This window comes from Armigeres subalbatus, chromosome 2, assembly GCF_024139115.2.
Source record: "Armigeres subalbatus isolate Guangzhou_Male chromosome 2, GZ_Asu_2, whole genome shotgun sequence".
NCBI classification, from domain to species: domain Eukaryota; kingdom Metazoa; phylum Arthropoda; class Insecta; order Diptera; family Culicidae; genus Armigeres; species Armigeres subalbatus.
Genome location: NC_085140.1, coordinates 175,450,858 through 175,463,631, shown reverse-complemented (window position 1 = coordinate 175,463,631; position 12,774 = coordinate 175,450,858). Strand labels below are relative to the sequence as shown.

At 37.6% G+C, this 12,774-nt stretch overlaps 1 protein-coding gene across 1 annotated transcript; it reads right to left on the bottom strand.

Annotated features, from left to right (window-relative positions):
• Positions 1–914: 914 nt before the first annotated feature.
• LOC134211252 (peroxisomal targeting signal 1 receptor) lies at positions 915–11,615 on the bottom strand. Its single transcript, XM_062687960.1, has 3 exons — positions 10,825–11,615; positions 10,509–10,703; positions 915–2,591 (listed from the first exon to the last, which is right to left on the bottom strand). The coding sequence occupies exons 1-3, from the start codon at positions 11,209–11,211 to the stop codon at positions 1,323–1,325; spliced, it is 1,851 nt and encodes a 616-aa protein (XP_062543944.1). The 5' UTR covers positions 11,212–11,615; the 3' UTR covers positions 915–1,322.
• Positions 11,616–12,774: the final 1,159 nt, after the last annotated feature.

Genomic DNA, 12,774 nt, shown 5'->3' with positions numbered 1-12,774 from the left:
CAATCTCCGGAAGGCCCTCGCCAAAGTCGGCTTTATCGTTTCGGATGTGGTTGTAGAACTCCCTTTCGTTGATGTTGAACATTCGATTTTGCTCCTTTCTCTTCGAACATTCTCCATAACGTCTCAGTCGTTTAGCAAGAGCAATCAACCGCTGTAGATGGGTGTCGAGGATCTCAGTTATGTTCGCCTCGGTGAGATTACGGAGTTCTGTGGGTTCCACAATTTCAGCAACATTCCGAACTAGCATGGTTGATCAATTACCCTGCGTGTACTGACCGCAGTGCTTTGACCGCAGTGTGGCGATGCGGGTCTTATTATTATTATTATTATTTATTTGGGACACTTCACACCGCAAGGGTGCATTCGTGTCTTTCCTTTCGATGATGTTATGTTTATAACAACGGTTAACTTTATTTTCAATAAAATAACGCTGTACGCTTGATTTGATTTTGCCTTAATAATTCTGGCAACGCCACTTGCTCCGGGACTTCTATCATAAAATCGTCTTTGGAGTGAATATATAGCCTTTTCGTTACACCTTGGTGTAGGAGAAAGGCACAAATAAGCTATAGTGAAAAATCTAGGAAGAAATACTTAGTAATTCAGAAAAGCAAAAAGGAATGAAGAAATAAGAAAGAAGGGAGAAAAGAGATAAAGAAGGAAACAAGAATGAAGAAGAAAAAATATAATAGGAGGAAGGAAAGAATAAGAGAAAACAGGAAAAAGAAGCAAAAAAATGGAAAAAATAGAAGAAACAAGAAAAGAAGTATTTACATAATACTCAAAAATATTCTGCCTAAAAAATTGCAATCGGCCAAACAGCCAAACTCCGCGCTAGAGCCCGGCAGATTCTGTGAAATTCCATGACTGATGAAAAATAAAATACTTAAAAGGTACAAAATAAAACAAACCAATTTGTTGCTTGTACTCCTGTTTTATTAACCCTTATCAAACCCGACATGTTACAGAATGAAACAAATTAAAAAATATCTTGCTCCTTCCCTCAATCATCTTCTTTACAACATAGTTTCGTTTTTGATATTGCTCATCAAGAACTTATCCGACCGAATATAAATCTGCGCACGTTAAACATTCGCTTCCTCTTGTTATCTAAATTTTTCATTTCTGCATCTGCTTCATAGGTTTTGTGTTCTTGTATTTAACTGATTATTATTAGTGTTTTATTTATTCATCAATTTTATTCTCCTTTTTTATATCTCATTTATTTTCTGCTGTTTTACAAGGTCCCACCTTAGGTTATTTGCGTAGAAAAAATAAAACTCGTCTCCCTTTTCGTCCAGTTCTGAAAACTCAAATGACTTCTAATCATTACTCATAGGAAATTCCCGATTAAGGACTTCCAGATCGCGATTATCAATCGCTTGTTGTAGATCCTGTCGCCCCATCAGCGACATAACCATACGCAATGTTGTCCAGATGGTACTAGACATCTGATTCGCCGGAGATGAAACATTAATTCCGGCGCGAGCAATCGATGACGCCTGGTGATTCAACGCCGTAAGCAAGTGTTCGGCTGCTTCTTTGTAAGCTTTCAAATTTATACATATGATGCCAACATTATAGCGCGCTCTTATAAAACCTGGTTGAATATCCAACGCCCGTTGGTATGCTTCCACTGCCTCAACGGAGCGATTGCCATTGGCCAAACTTGCACCCAAGCGATTCCATGTTTTGGAACTATTTGGGCGCACCTGGACCGCAGCACGAAAGCAATCGACAGCTTTATCATACTCGGAGCTCAGATTAAAAAGTACTCCCAATGCTTCCTGTATATCCGCATCGATCTCGCTCGGTGACTGTTGAACGGCCTTGATATACAAATCTTGAACCTCTTGCAAACTTGGTCCTCCCATCAGCGAGCTGGCCAACGGTGATTCATCGGATACCATCATCACCGGCGGTACCAAACTTTCGTACTTCGGATTGCATTTCATCCATTTAACCAACATCTTCAATGCTTGATTCTGCATACTTTCATTTGTGTAAGAAACTGCCAAAGCCATCAACACCGGCATGTTATTCGGGTTGAAAGACAAAGCTTTGTTCAAAGCAGCGATTGCATTGGGATCCTTTTCATTCTCTGCCTGGCTAAAACCAAGAAGTTCCCAAATTTCGGAATTTTCCGGATCCTGCTTAACAGCTGCTTCAAAGCACAGAACAGCACTGGGGATATCGCCTTGTGCTAAAAACGCTTTACCCTTTTCGAACGCGTTCTCGACGTTGGTCATTGGATTTTCTTCATCAAATTTATACTCCTTGTATGGATCATAAAACTCTGAAAATTCTGATAACCACGGATGTTGGTTATCGTTTTCCGACAGCGAACGCCACTCGTCCTGCAAGCGTTCCCAAAACTGCTTATTGTAGTTATCAGTCGCCTCCTGATCTCCCTTTTTGCCTTCCTCGAATGCTTTGGCCCAATCCTCTGCAATCCCTGTTTCCTCCTTGGTGGCCGACTTTGATGGACCTGCCGCCAACTGGTCGAATTGATTGGCCCACACATTTCCGGTTACCATTCCATCATCGATCTTGACCGTACCATCGCCTACGTTACCAACAAAGTTAAGAAACTGCAATGGAGAAAGATTAAAAATCGTATGTTGAATTAAGGAAATCTGAACAACAAAATATGATGATGGCTCGGAATAAGAGCTAAATTAATAAGTACCGTCAAACGGGGTGACTTGCAACAGCGGGGTGACTTGCAACACTTGGGTTTTCCTCAAGTTTAAGTTTTTTTTACAATTAAAATATATCCAAACTTCGACCTATGTCATCACGCATCCCTAGTTTACATTGTATTTGTTGTGCCTAGTTGGTATTTAGGTGTAAATATAACTCACTGTTGTTTTTTTGTATTATTTTTTGAAACTGTTTCGTTAATTGCAAGTCGAACGTCGAAAATCGTAAGTTCGTGTAGCAAATTGAAAATAATTTCACCAAAATCGATCCCCTCTCCAGTTACAGTACCTAATTAGGTATGTAATTCCGCAAAAACTATAAAATAATAAAATTGTTTGTTTTTGAAATATCAACTTTTTTGAAATATGTCCCCCGGGTGACTTGCAACAGCTGATGCACGATAATTTTATGTTTCAAAAACTGTTTATTTTTTAAACTTTTTTTTAACTAGCATTGATTTTATGTTACAGAATATCATGCCGCGAAACTACAAGAAACCTACAGGAAGTCGCATGTATTCTAATTTTTCAAAGAAAACTCTGATGAAAGCAGCGGTAGAAGTTAAAAAACAAAGGGTTTATACGGGAAGCCGCTTGGCGGTACGATTTGTCCCTAACAACAATTTTACGTTATCCTAATACAGAAAACAGTAAAACTAAGACTTACGGTGGTCAAACAGTGTTGAACCTCCAAGAAGATCCAACACATGTGTGTTTTACTGCTTGCTGCCGGAAATGCCTTTTCAAAATAATGATCTTAACATAATCGTGGTAATTTGGATGGCGGGGAAAGAAAGGAAAACTGTTTTAAAAACAACTATCCAGGGAATGATGATGGTGCACACCATTCTTAATTCGACATAAAGCACTTTCAACCCGATGACTTAAAAATATCAATCTATCCGTTGAAATCGTAAAAAAAATCGGAATGAAGGGAGGGGGATCCATCAAGTAAGCATCCCTGCATTGACAGTGGTGAAGAATGACCCAGGATGAAAAATCACTATGATTAAGTTGTTCTAAAACATGTTATGATTGCATTCTCGTTAACTTTTCAAAGGACCTAAGTAACATTTTTCATGAATTAATTTGAGTACTGCAATCAAAAGCTTTCATGTTTTTCTGTTGATTGCACTACTCGAATTATTTCATGAAAAAAATGTTACTTAGGGCCTTTTGAAAAGTTAAGCGATAATTCGATAAAGTGTTGCAAGTTACCCCGCAGAAGGGGTGGCTTGCAATACCCATCATTTTGATATTATTTTCATATTTTATTATTGTTATATGTCTGATTATATGTCTAATCACTAATATTAGGACACATTAAAAGTATCATGTACTAGTAGAATGAATAAATCCTTTTAATTCAGAATTATTGAGAGAGAAACTTGAAAAGTGTTGCAAGTCACCCCGTTTGACGGTAATAACATACCTAATGCTAATGAAAAATCAAATTTCAAAAAGCTAGATTTGCAATTAAAAACAACGTATTGGGAGCTCGTTAAACTGATCAGTTCTCATAATAGAGGTAATAAACTATAGAGGGAGATTGTCGCTGTCGTCACTGGCGAAACATCTTTTGCTGGCGAGGATAGGGCACTAATGTCAACGAAGGAAAAATCAGAACGTTTTGACAGATAGGTACCCAACATGTTTGGGGACGATAACAAAGGGAACCGCAGCGACAATCGTCCTCTATAGTTTATTACCTCTATTGTTTGTCTTCACCAGGATGCATTTATTGGGGGGTGTTCTGACTTGTCAATATCCCCAACTCAGCCATCTTGGATTTTTATATGGAATTTATGCTCGTTTGCAGTGACGGGAAATGTAAAAAAATATCGTGGCGCAATTACTAATTTGCTAATAACTTTTTACAGAAGGTGTTAACAATTCTGAATTTTTGATTAACATTTAATGCTTAAGGATCCTAGAACTTTGTCGAACATATCATTGTTCTAAATACAAAGTCTAATTCATGAGAGCGAAATTAAAAAATTGTCACGGAATGTCATGACATTAATGTCATTTGACACTAATTCGGCTCTCATGCTGCTAATATCAGATTTAGAGAAATGACCTATTAGAAGAAGTTATAGGGTCCTTTGAAGGCTACATGTTTATAGCAAAAACATAATTGTAAATAATGTGTGAAAAAAAATATTAGCAAATTAGTCCCATGACATCGAAATGACATTTCCCGTCACTGCTCGTTTGTTTACGTTTTCCACTGAAAGTTAATGTTCTCCCCCGCGCTGGTTATTTCCATCTACTGACGAAGTCGAATAACCTGTACATAAAAAAGTCTTGGTGGTCACAGTCTCGTGCGATGCCTAATTTTGTACTTAAATGACTTTTTCAAATATCAAGTTTTGTTATTGATGAGAACAATAGAGGTAATAAACTATAGAGGACGATTGTCGCTGCGGTTCCCTTTGTTATCGTCCCCAAACATGTTGGGTACCTATCTGTCAAAACGTTCTGATTTTTCCTTCGTTGACATTAGTGCCCTATCCTCGCCAGCAAAAGATGTTTCGCCAGTGACGACAGCGACAATCTCCCTCTATAGTTTATTACCTCTATTAGACAAACAGAGACGGGTAATGAAGAGTGCATAGCAGAATGGATGAAAATTTCTGTATAAGCTGTTCTGAAAACTCATATGTGAATGTGGAAGTTATGAAAATTAGTTTACACATCAGAAAAATAAATACGTATCTGCAAAGATATCGAAAATAATTGGTGGAATTAAATGGAGAGTACTTAATTCGTCTTAGACGGTTAGTTTACACATGATAGACGCTGATAGACGCATACATAGATGAATGAAGTAATTGTTTATTGTGTGCTTCAAAGTGAAGGAATCGAGGAATACATGGAATAAATGAATAAGACTACAAAAGTGGGATTCACACGACTGAGTAATTCGCGAAGTCGAAGCAAATTCTGCTCTTTCCTCCTATGGAAAATCCCATTGCTATCTGTCAGAGTTTGAGTGAAACATGGCCGCCATCTCCTCCTCTCTGTTGCTCTACTGTAAAAACCCATAAAGAACTGTCATTGTTTGTGTGAAGAATTTTGCTTCGACTTCGCGAATAGGGAAAAGGCAGGACTCATATTAATGGTAAGTGATAAATTTAATTACTCTCATATGGATATTATGCTTTATAATATTTTGAATAAACCAAGCATTAAATACGCACAGGGCATCGTTTGCTAGCTATTGCCGCGGATATTGTGGGAATCCCAGGTATCCGAGTCAAGCTTTAGTTGGCAGCGGTGGCTCTTCCCGACCTTCTACTCCCTGAGTAGTCAGTACGAATAAGGGTGTCTATGCGATGTTTTGCTGCACCTGTTACGAACCTCTAGCACATCCCAATCCCTAAACTTTATGAGGAGTCTTGCCTCTAAAGTGATCCTTTTTTTCGTGCTAGCCTTCGTAACAAAAAGGGCACCATTAAATAGCATTAGATTTGATCAAATTATTCGTAGTACTACTTGTCCAACGCCCCCGGCTGGGTGAGGGATAAAGGATGAAACACTCAAAACACACACATGAGCTTTTATCATCACCACAAATATTGCCCTATTGCCTTCTATAGAACATTCTTCATGCCTGCCGTATCCTAACAGAATTATCAAATCTAGACTTTTGCCACTAATTCTAACCAAAGGGAACCACAGCGACAATCGTCCTCTAAGGTTTATTACCTCTATTAGTGTATCCGAGGCAAAACATTTTGAGAAACAAAAAAAAATATTGTTGTAATAAAATAACAGATCAAATTTTTTCCTGGTAGGTATTTTATTTTAATTCCTCGCTAGCAGATCCGACAAACTTCGTTTCTCATTCAATTCTCCAAGGCAGGGATCCCGAACAACCACAGTTACATTTCTTGCCTTCAAATACATCCTAATGCAAAGTTTCGTTCCATTTGCTTGATATAGTGTTCGGCCGAATACCGAATATTTCAATTTTAGTTATTCGATGAAACATTCGTGAAACATTCGAATAATCTGCCCATATTCGGCCGAATAATCTGTCTTCATTCGGCCGAAAAATCACTCATGCTCAATTGATACCAATTTCAGTAGGTTTATTCTACAAGGAAATTAATATGTTTACCTCCTAAGAAATCAAACGCAGGATTTCTTTTAATAAACTACGAATTGTTTTCGAAGAGAAGAACGTCTTATTTCTAAAACATAACGATTTATATAAAATGAAAATAGGATGTGTGAACTTTGACATTAAGACATTTTTATCAAGTGTCTAAATAGGTTTTTAAAACTGCAAATCAAATGTCGGCAATTACTATATTTGGAACGCTTCACGTAATTCCAGAATATGTTTGCGACCATGCCAAAAAGTCGACAATAATTAGTATATTTGTGTTTGCCTTATCGGGAAAGCAGATTTAAATAGTAAGAGCAAAAGGATGTAGGATGATATATAGGTCTTGAAAATCCATAATCAATAAAAACGACATAAATACCAGATTCATTAACATTTTGAAGTATTTTTTTGTATACCTGAGTAGTGTTATCACCTGCTCTCGACTGAATTTCACTATGAATTTTTCATATATTTGCCAGTAGAGACCGGAAGACAAAAAAACATCATTTTTTTTTTTTGTAACCATGAAAATTTGATCCCGACATGTTCGAAGGCAGTGGTGGAAATACTCGCTTCACAAGTAAGAAAAGAGCGAAAAGAGTGTAATTGGGTTGTTTAGCAAAGAAAAATATGAGGTTTTTTATAGTTTAACATAAAGCGCATGCTTTCCTGATCTCCAACATATTTTTATTTTGTTTGTAAACCTTTTGTTTACATTTTTGTGCAGCAAACAATAAGCCATTTCAATCGATAGAATGACACTAACATTCATAGAATGACATTTGGCCCATGCAGCACAAGAACAAATTTTTAGTCCCATACAAATTTAAAATTCAAATTAAAAATAGTTCCGGGTCTCCAAAAATTCTGAAAAATTGGGGTTAGGCTCAGTTTTTTATGCAGATTCAAAATATGTAAAAACATATATACCCCTAAACCAGTGATCCCCAAAGCGCGGCCCGCGGGCCGCATGCGGCCCTCCAAGCCTTTTCCTGCGGCCCGCGAAGGTTTTCCGAGAATACACTTAATGTGGCCCATTGATAAGCTTTATATGACAGCAAAAACATTTTATCATTCCCAATATCTCGGTGTACTCCCCAACAAACAATTTTAGCTGAATAAGCTAGTTTTTCAGCTGAAAATGACTATTTTTGGTCAAAGAAGCGCATTACTGACCTTCAATGTTTGTTGAGTCGGGAACCTGTCAACTTCACATCAATATGTTGTTGAAGCACGATTTCTACTTCGTGAATAGTTATTATCATTATGATTCATTTGATTCATAAAATGCATAACTTCATACATGGATGATGTGTAGGCCGACAGCAAATATACTTCGGTGCAGTGGTGCGAATTCTCAATCTCAGTGACTGAAATTTGTTGGATATTGATACCATTCCCTCTTCACACTCACTTCCTAGCAGTGAAAACTGAAAATGGTTAGCAGCAACAATCAAAGATAAAGTAAACAAAAGACCTCTCTTATCATTGCACACGCAGCCCGCACTGACAGTCTTTTCAGTTCACTCGCTGCTGTGTGAATGCGACGGCCCTATCCAGTTTTCCGACCGCTTCGGAAGCGTTTCCCGATGAAAACAAAACCCATTTGTTCTGTGCGCGTGCAAGAGAAAGATGACTAAACGTCAGCAAGCTCTATAGGCGAAGAGGAGCAGAGAAAAATACAAAACAAAAGAATCACACTCAGCACTCACACTCGCAAGCAGATTCTGTTCAGAGCCTTCAATCGGATTCTGTTCAGAATCTCAAACAGAATGCTAAACGGGCTCTATTCGAAATTTCAAACAAATTCCGAAAGATTTCTGTCCCGAATATCGACCAAAATTCTGTTCAGACTCGCGAATGGATTCTTTTTAGAATTCCAAACGGATTCTGTTTAAAATTCTGGTCGAATTTTGTTCAGATTCCCGAACGATTTTTTTTTTCAGAATCTCATAAGGAATGTTGTGAACGATTTTTTCTTAGAATCTCGAGCAGATGCTGCTCAGAATTCCAATAGAATTTTTCTCAGAACCCCGAAAAACGGTACTATGTACCAAAAGTCAGCTACGGCGATTAAATCTGTAGAATGAAATGTCCTTACAAGTACATATTTGATTTGAAAAAAAAAAATCACGGGTTTAAAATATTTTGTCCAAATACCTATACAATATTCTGTAATATGCAATATGAACTGAAAAACAAATCTTGCAAATATACTGCGGCCCGCTTCGGCAGCTCAAAAATTCTGTACGGCCCTTGATAGTAGGCATGCTGGGGACCACTGCCCTAAACAACCCAATTGGGCCTACCAAAAATGCCACACTCGCGTGAACCTACTGCCTGCGTTTTTCTGGCGCTTGCTTTATTCGCGAGTACGGTCAGTGCAAAAACAAAAAGCAGTATTTTGTTCGGGAGTAAAAATCACTGTCGCGAGTATTTGGGATTGCTTCGAATACAATATGGATGAATTTGGCTTGAAATAAACACAATAACAATAAACAATTGTGTTCTGGCTCGAACATCAGTGAGAAACATGTTCCGATCCGATGTTGTTTTATTTATGGTAGGCAAGAAAGAAAAAAAAAAACAAATGTTCGCGAGTCTTTTGCATTGCCTACTTCTCGTTTTGTGAGTAAGGTTCGCAGATTTCCACCACTGGTTGCACCTTCGATTCGATGGTGCAACACGTTGAATCCACGTTGAAATAATTAGAAGAATTAAAAATTAATTCACAAATTATGTAGTGGAGCTGGGGTCTTATTTTTTTAAGCTTCACCCTGTGAGGGATGACATTTCAAAAATACCACAGTAGAATATTCAAACATTTGTTTCAGTAATCAGTAAACTATTTTTTAAATAAATTTTGAATTTATTTAGCATATTCGGCATTATTCGGCCGAATATCGCTGTTTAGTATTCGGTAAAACGAATATACGGCAAAATGAAAATTTTACCATTATTCGGCCCGAATATTCGGTGCATCTCTAATTCCTTCTTTCGAACCAAATAAATGTATACATTGAGAAACCATACATATTCTCCCTTGTGTGATGCGGAGCAAACATATCAATAAGTGTTTCCAAGAAATATGATATACGTCTTGGAATGTTTATGATCTTTAACAGTTTTACGCAAAATATGAATTTGTCTATCTTTGGGCTTCCTTGTTTCGCCAATTAGCAAACAAATAGAAAAAGCAAAATACTTCTTACCGTATTTATTGGACCATTTGAAGAACAGCTACGGCATTCACACGTGCCAAAACGTTGCTTTTGTAGAGAGCACACATAGAAATACAACGAAAAATATCTTCTCATTCGACTGCGCTGTCATTGAATATAAGTTTGTGTAGTAACTTCTTTCATAGGAGTGGTCTATACAATGATTTTTATATTTCTTTGAGGATATGCTCAATCAAACCTAACTCTAATAAAAATTATGAATCTCTTGTACAAGTTTTTGCATAGCAGTTCGGCGTATTTGCAGACGAACAAGTAGAAACTGTATAAAATGTATTTAGTTTGATTAATGTGTTCTTAATGTAACTCGAAGTATATCAAGTCATAATTAAGTATTAATATTTATATTCCAAAAACATAAATAATAAAAATATACATTCAATAAATCAATGCTCTTAATAATTGCGTTTCAAATCCTATGTCTGGCAATAAAAACCCTTATGTACTTACTTCGCTGTATTTCATCTTTTCCGGGTCGTGTCCGTAGGCTACTTCCACCAATTCACCCGCGGCCTTACGTATCGATAACTGCTCCTCCTCGCTCTTCGGTTCGTTAAGGTCGAAAAAATCCTTCGCATAAAGTATATTGCTAGGCCCATCGCTGATGGTTCCCTCAATTGGAGTCAAGTGCGAACTGGACCAAATCTGCGACATCAGTATTTAAACATGTAACAATAAATGGTAGAATTAGAAATGGAATCTGTCTAATAATCTCCACATTATTCGTTCAAATATAATGGAATGTGTGGTTATTTATTATACGTACGCTAGTGAGTTTGCTTTCGGCACGATGGCCGTGGTGAACTAACGCCTCTTCCGTAGAATCGACCGCAAACTCTTTAGCCCAATCCAAATCCGAACGATTAACTTCCTCAATGACCGGCGGTCCAGGTACAATCTGTTGCTGATGGAAATTTTGCGCATCAATATCCCGCATCTCTTTCAGCAGGACATCCATACGAAACGATTGCGGGGCAGGAGCTATCTGACCCATAAATTCCTTCACGAGATCGTTGTCCGAGCCGATGAAGGCCGCACGGGATCCAGAAAATCCTTCGTCTTGAAATGCGACGTCCCGAGTCACCTGGCGACCCAGGTTCATCAGCGGATTCGCTCCGCCACATTCTGGTTCGATCAAATCCTTGAAGGACATTCTGTCTTGGAAGGTATCGCACTACAACTAATGGACCCCTTCCAGTTCGAGCCGTCGTCAAAGAGATAGTTTCCACTTCTTGCAGAAGGGAGAGGTCTAAAGGTCGAATTCCAGCACTCGATCCCTAAACGCGAATCATTGTTACAGACCGTCGGAGGAGCTACTTCTCGGCGGAGTAGCTTCACGAAGTCCGCAGATATTCCGCGCTCAACCACTTTCAGGGAAAAACCCCTTCCAGTTAGATGTTTTCCGCAGATCGAACTAAACCAGAACGGTGCACAGATTTAACACCAATGATTACGATAGCAAAGCTTAAATTGATAACACGAAGAATTCCAACAACTTGACTGCTGCTGCAAAGTGAAGTTTCACTTATTTTTTATTATTGTGCGAAACTGGACGAGATGGATGGCTGTCACTTGTCAGTGTGACGCTCATGTCACAACCGTCACAACGGTCACAACAGTCGTGCAACAACAAAGGAAGGCTGATGGTGTGTTCACGAAAATGTTGCCCTAAGCGTGAAATATTTCGCTATAAGCTTGATAAATTTCATCACAACCAGATAGGCAGAGCTTGGCAGAAGGAAGGTCGTGCGATATGTGCCATCACAAATATTGCCCTCCGCTCGCTTTCAAATCGACTTCTATATTTAAAAACATTCTTCATGCCTGCCGTATCCTAACGGAACTATCAATTCTATACTTTCGCCTCTAATGCTATCATGATCATGTACGTCCAAGTTTGGAAGATGATATTAGCATTTCCATATCATTGAGATACAATTTTTTACAGGAAAGGTCAAATCCGAAAAATTAAAAATTAACAAAAAAAAAGAATAAAGACATATACTTATTCATGGGATTTCTCTTAATAATTTCTTCTCATTTGAATACGATTTCTAATTCATATATTTCTTACTTACATTTTTATTCTATCAGCATGTTTTAATGTATCGTTATTTTTCATCATAAGAGTGAACATTTCAAACATAACATTTTTCTCGAAGGAAAAGCGTAAAGAGAAAATTTTGATGTCATATATTGCATTACTAATCCTAAGAGTGAACAAGTTATTGTTTGTTGTCTCATGAGGACTGGTCGCTTTACCGGTTAGTTTTGTCTGTTGAATAATGTTTGATTTTACGTTTTCTCATTGCGTTGCTATTTAATTTTCATCTCTTCGGGAATGAAAACAACCTAAAACTATGCTTGATATAAATAACTGCGGATATAAGTAAATTATTACTGTTTTCAACTACTATGGTTACTTACACTTAAATTTGTTCATGTGATATGTGAATTAAAATGTTTTGTTATTGCTTTTCTCTTTTGAATGCTTCCGCATATTGCTCGGTTTCGTTTCTAAATTAATATGCATTTATATTGTGTCGATAGTAGAGTAGGATTAAAGGATTTCATTAGTAGACCATAATTATGATAAAAACGTTATCCTAAGTTTGAAGAGTCAAAGAACCCTAGAGTGGCAGGAAAAAATGTCTTTCACAGGTATACGGTAAACACTTAATCTGAAACTATTCACTGTACGATTGAGAATTGTTTT

What these genes read in the sequence shown, in the direction of transcription:
- LOC134211252 (XM_062687960.1), bottom strand. Translation starts at nt 11,211, where the DNA reads ATGTCCTTCAAGGATTTGATCGAACCAGAATGTGGCGGAGCGAATCCG. An exon ending in CCGAAAGCAAACTCACTAGC is followed by an intron (nt 10,704 to 10,824) that starts GTACGTATAATA and finishes CTGATGTCGCAG; the next exon opens with ATTTGGTCCAGTTCGCACTT. An exon ending in AAAAGATGAAATACAGCGAA is followed by an intron (nt 2,592 to 10,508) that starts GTAAGTACATAA and finishes TCTCCATTGCAG; the next exon opens with TTTCTTAACTTTGTTGGTAA.